Genomic DNA, 6,155 nt, shown 5'->3' on the forward strand with positions numbered 1-6,155 from the left:
CAGGAGAAATGATGAGGAGATAAAGGGAAATGTGTCCTTCATAATGCCCTGCATTGTAAAATGAGATATTATAGGTGTTTTAAAAAGAATTTTGTATGGATGTAGGGGCTACCAGAGAATGTAAGCTCTAGCTCACCTCAGCATACTCATGTATCCATGTTACTGCGATGATGAAATCGACACGGGGCTGTGGACCTAGTTCAAGATGTGGTAATCCCCAGCATTGAACACACCCAGTGCCTCCTTAGCAGAGTATCCTCTGTATAAAAGATTTATCAGAGGGAAGGATGAGGAAAGAAAAACAACAAACAAATAATGAGAGTCCCAAAGAAGAGAGAAAAAGAAGAAAGTAGGGTCAGATTGGAGGTAAAGTCAGGATTGGGGATAACAGTGAATTTAAAGGGAGATTTAGGAGTTAGAAGATTTGGAAGTCAGCAACACATAGAATTCTAGAATAAATCTAGCACTCTAACAATCTTTTCTAACTTCCAGATGCTCCAGAGTCATGGAAAACCAATCCTGCCTCTCTGAATTTTTCCTCCGAGGAATATCTAGGTCACCAGAGCAACAGCAGTTACTCTTTGGTATTTTCCTGTCTATGTATTTTATCACCTTGGTGGGAAACCTGCTCATCATCCTGGCCATCAGCTCTGACCCGCACCTCCACACCCCCATGTACTTCTTCTTGGCCAATCTATCTTTCGTTGACATGGGTTTAACATCCTCCACAGTTACCAAGATGCTGGTGAATGTTCAGACTCAGCATCATACCATCTCCTATGCTGGTTGTCTCACACAAATGTATTTCTTTCTGATGTTTGGTGACCTGGACAGCTTTTTCCTGGCCATAATGGCATATGACCGCTATGTAGCCATCTGCCGCCCTCTCCACTACTCTGCAGTCATGAACCCCAGAGTCTGTGCCCTGCTGCTTGCCTTATGCTGGGTCCTCACCCACGCTGTTGCCCTAACTCATACCCTTCTTATGACTCAGCTGTCCTTCTGCGTTGTGGGGGAAATAGCTCACTTTTTCTGTGATATAACTCCTGTCCTGAAGTTGTCATGTTCTGATACCCACGTCAATGAGTTGATGGTTTTTGCCTTAGGAGGCACAGTACTCATCATCCCTTTTATTTGCATTGTTATCTCCTACCTCCACATTATATCGGTCATCCTGAGAATGCAAACTCCTGGTGGGGCGGGCAAGGCCTTTTCCACCTGCAGTTCCCATCTCTGTGTTGTCTGTGTGTTCTATGGGACCCTCTTTGGTGCCTACCTGTGCCCTCCTTCTGTTGCCTCTGAAGAAAAGGACATTGCAGCAGCAGCAGTGTACACTGTGGTGGTCCCCATGTTGAACCCCTTTATCTACAGCCTAAGGAACAAGGACATGAAGGGGGCCCTTAGGAGGCTTCTCAGTTGTGGAAGAGTTTTTTCTTAGATACAGTGGTATCAACCTTTAATGAAAAGACATAGGCTTGGAGTCAGACAAACCTGGCTTCAGTTTTGGCTCTACCACACACTACCCATAAGATTGCTAACCTCTCCGAGCTAGACTTCTCATCTAAATGAAATAATAATCTCTAATAAGGTGACTCGGAGAATTAGCAGAGATAAACTATGAAATACATCTGGTATAGTGGCTAGTAAATAAATAGTAAGTTTTCAATAAATGATAGTAGTTATTATCACTGTTGTCACTCTTCATCCTTCCACTACTCAAAAAGATAGAAATCTTTTCTCTGAGATTCATTCCTTTAACAAATATATACCAGACACCTACTTTGTGCTGGGAGCTGTTATAAGTGCTGGGGATATAGCACAGATCAAAACACAGTTCCTGCTTCCATGACACATTCATTCCAGATTATTAGTTTGTCAATTACAAAAAAAAAAAAAATTGGGCAGAGCATAAATCTTGCTTATAGCACTTAAATGGAGGTTAAGACCAAAAATTAAAATAAAATAAAAGAAGGATAGAGTTTCCATTCCACGAGATGCAGAATAGATGACGAGTTCCCCACCAGAAGGTTGAAATTCAGTGTTTAGATTTCTGTGCCAGTTGCCCCACTTCCTGTGGTTTGCCACAACTTCCCTGGGAGGCATTGAGATTTCCTATACCGCCTCTTCCCCAGCTGGTAGGAAGTGCTCCATGAAGCCTGCATCCTTTTTGTGATTGGTCAATAGGAACGCTATAGCCCTCTTTTCTTATTTGCCTTCTGCTCTAAAAGGGGCACCAGCAGCTTAAATTTATTGCAGGGACAGACAAAAGTACGTTTATAGTCCTATAAGTGTTGTTCTGCCTCTAAGTATCTTGTAAATATAAGTGTTGTTCTGCCTCCAGGAATCTTGTAAATATTTAAAATATGATTTTTAAAAAATTAAGGGCCCTATAATGTCAATTTTTTGCATTTCTCTGGTGTGACCAGGTGTCCCTGGGCTGCCTAAACCCCCTCCTTATCACAGTTTGTTTCTAAGACCCAACATATCTTAAAATGTTACACAATTTCTGTATTCTTTCAGCAAATGATTATGGAGCATCTTTCATGGAATCAAACTGCCCCAGGCATCAGGAGTTGGCAAGTAGGAATGTGTGACTCACTGAGGGCAGCATGCCACATCTTAGTGCTTGGGGATTCCATGTGTTGGGTGACCTGGAACAGGACTTCTATTCTTCTCCCTAGATCTCCCTTCCAGATACTCTCTCTAGGAGTCCTTGAATGGGTGAGGAGAGCTTTCTCACATAACCAGAGCTGCAGCAACCCTGGGGTCCTGCTGCTCGAGTCTCCTTGGTCTATAACTCTTTCATTTGACTGCTATCTGCTGTTCTACATGCTGTGGGCCACTGGTAGTGTCCTCTGAGCCAGTGACCTCCACTTGCTTCTGTCCTTTGAGCTGGCAAGAAGATATCTTCCACTTCTCATGATCAGCTCTTTCAGGAGCAGGTCCCCTGGCAGAGTTCTACAGCCCCTGATGACAGTTTGCAAACACATGGGAGGCTGAGGTATGAGATTGCTGGACATGGACTCATACTGTCCCTGCTGTCCATGTGCCCTCTGACATCCAGAACCTGCTGCTCAAACTGCTCAGTCAGCCCTGTGGACCCTCAGGGAATCTTAACCTGTTGACAGTGCAATACATGTTTAAACCATGTTTAGGGCTGCATTTAAATTCTTTGCTGCAGGCCCCAAGCAAACTAGGAGATGAGGCTGGGTATCCACTTCGGTGACCCCCACATTGCAAAGGTCCACCAAGGGGCACTATTGACTATCACTGTTCAGTAGTAACATCCTTAGCTCCCACCCGTCCAATATAGTTACCACTGTATTCCAAATTCCAAATATATTACTCCCTTGGTACACCCAGCTATACTCACCCCCAATCCCAAAGTTCACACCTCTGTTCCTTTAAGGTCAACTGTTTCAAACAAGGTTAATGTAGTGTTGACATTAAAATGATTCACACTGAAGTACAAATTATTTATAAATCTTTGCATTTTGGTGGTGTGATAGGAGTGGGATGTGCTTTTCATTGGGATCAGTGTGGGTGGTGGTAGTGATGAAGAGCTTCCTGGTGCCCCTTGCCTAATTAGAGTATTTGCCTTCTTCCTGCTTGGAACCCTTTATTCAAAAGCAGGTGGTCACAAACTTGTTTCCTCACTTCATTGACTGTTAAACTTAATCAAAATTATTGAAAGTGCCTAGTCTTCCACTGTGTTCTTAAATATCAGTTCAGAGCCAGAGATCAAGAACAATTCTTTATTCTACCATCTAGTTCCCATTGATTACCAAGACCAGGTCTAGTCTATTTTTAGAGATATTCTCTTATCTATCCCCTGTGCAGTTGTCTCAATTCAAATATACATCACCTGTTACCTGGATCTACTGATTGAGCTCCTTGGCCCTAGGCCATCCAATCCATTGGTAACACAAACCTAGCCTGCCCTGTGTTTAATCTCCACTTTATCCCATCCCCAGGCAACAGTGCTCCATTACGTGCAAGGCAGCATCTAAGCTCCCCAACAAGGCACTGTAGCCCCTATGTAACATAGCCCTTGTCTGCCTGCCTAGGCTCATCTCTTGATGCTCTGCCAACTCATACACACATATAATTTTTCTTTTTATTAAAAAAAATTTTAATGTCCAAGTACAGTTTTGCTTCTTCCCCCCACCATTACCCTCCCTTGTCCTGTGCCCCCCACATTCAATCCCCACCCTGTTGTCCTTGACCATGGGTCCTTTGTACATATTCCTTGACTTGACTCATTTCACACATACAGTTTAGCAACCCCCAATGTTTTACATTTCCCTGGTATTTCAGTGCCCTAGTTCCCTCTGTTCTCTCTGCCTAGATTGCCATTTCTGCCATTATATATTATAATCCTGAGTATCCTTTAACACTTAACTGAATAACTACTTCCCCTGTAAAGCTTTTGCTGATATACAGGCAGCATTGACCATATCCTCCTTTGTGCTATTATCATTGATTGTAATTATGTAATTGTCTCTAAGCCTCAGTTTCCTCAACTGAGACATGCAGATAATAACAGTATATGCCTCATAGGATTATTATGAGAATTAAAAGTGATAATAAAGATAAAGCTTTTAATATAGTGCTTGACACATAGTAAACATGCATAATAAGCAGGTATTAGTAGTAGTATTATATAAAAATACTTTTTAATACTCATACATATCTTTGAGTTCCCCTGTCTCTAGACTGTTCCCTTCATTAGCATGTAGGTCATGTCTTTATCCAGCTCTGTATGACCAGGGCGAGGCTTATTGACATAGAATAATAAACTTCCTAAATGGCTATTTCTGAATTACAGAATCAATAAGAAATGGAAAGTCTCATTATTTTTCTGGTATTAACTCCAACATTTTATCCTTAATGACAAGTACATTAAATTTTATGTGTACTTGAGGTGTCCTCCTGATTTCATTTACAGCTGCTTCCCCCCTCCCCCCAAAAAAGAATCTTCAAAGATAATAATAAGTGTAACACTTAGGGTTTTCTATATTTCCCTTGAAAGCCAAGTGATTCTAATTTAGTAAATCTCCACTTTCCATATGTGGCAAAATAGAATCACTTTTACTCTCGAAATTTATATGTCTGAGTTACAATTTTACATGTATAATAATATATCATCCAAAGCTCTAATGTGAATGCTGGAGTGCCTGGTTCCGTGATGTTGTGATTCTTCTCCCCTGAAAAAAGTCTGTCTATCATTGTTACACTTTGAAAGGTTAATGTTACCTTTAACTTTTGAGGACACAAATGGGTCAGTTGAAATGTCAGTGCTTACTAACTTCCATAAGTATTTGCAAACTTGTGATCATATCACACACAATTTTTGAAAATGTAGCACACTGTGTTCTAAACCCAGTGAGGTGTGTTTTCCAGGGAAGGTCATGAGATAGCCTTGGTGTGGCTGAAGGGAGATGCCCCAGATAAACTGCGCACTTCCAAAGCCATTTCCAGAAGTTCTATATATGTATTAAATCAGTATTGCAAGTACCAGTTTGCACTGGGCTGTCCATAACCAGGGAAGGCTGATCTAGCATGGCAGGTGGTGATAAAACACTTCCCAACAGGTGAGTGGACTTAGCATTTCTTGAGGAAAATCCACTCAGAGCAATGTCACCAATCCATGGCTAAAAATATGAATGACAGTGGTACCCCTTTGGAGGATGGGTCTGACAGGGCCTGACAGAAGATCAGAGATCCAAGCCACAGAACTGGAGTGTGAGAAGAGAAACTGAGCCACGTATTCATTGGTGTGTCAAGGTCAACCAAAGCCTGCTTTCTCTAGACTAGCAAGAAAGTCTCCAGTCTCATTCAAGTTTTATTTTGTATCCAAAACTGATTGAGACTGAACCTGCAGATAAAGAGACTTCATGCCTGCAGCTTAATAGAATAGGGTGGGGGTGCAGGGCACTCTTTGTTTTTCCACATTAAAATAAGCTGGGATGCTGAAAGGCAGACCATCCGCTCCAGGTCCAGGGCAACTGTGAGTGAATATTGAGAGTAGAGAATAAGATTCTGTTCTGGTCTGTCTTTTCTCATCTACCCACCTAACAACTCACTTGTCCATTGTTCCTTAAGTCATTGGTTCTAGTTCAAGCCAGAGAAGATGGGTTGCTGTGTCCTAGGAC

At 41.9% G+C, this 6,155-nt stretch overlaps 1 protein-coding gene across 1 annotated transcript; it reads left to right on the forward strand.

Moving 5' to 3' along the window:
• Nucleotides 1-502: 502 nt before the first annotated feature.
• On the forward strand, nt 503-1,438 carry LOC119048348 (olfactory receptor 1N1). Its single transcript, XM_037144045.2, has one exon. The coding sequence runs from the start codon at nt 506-508 to the stop codon at nt 1,436-1,438; it is 933 nt and encodes a 310-aa protein (XP_036999940.2). The 5' UTR covers nt 503-505.
• Nucleotides 1,439-6,155: the final 4,717 nt, after the last annotated feature.

The sequence above is a fragment of the Artibeus jamaicensis genome, unplaced genomic scaffold (genome assembly GCF_021234435.1).
Source record: "Artibeus jamaicensis isolate MK-2021 breed Jamaican fruit bat unplaced genomic scaffold, CSHL_Jam_final contig_3275, whole genome shotgun sequence".
Lineage (NCBI taxonomy): Eukaryota > Metazoa > Chordata > Mammalia > Chiroptera > Phyllostomidae > Artibeus > Artibeus jamaicensis.

What these genes read in the sequence shown, in the direction of transcription:
- LOC119048348 (XM_037144045.2), top strand. Translation starts at nt 506, where the DNA reads ATGGAAAACCAATCCTGCCTCTCTGAATTTTTCCTCCGAGGAATATCT.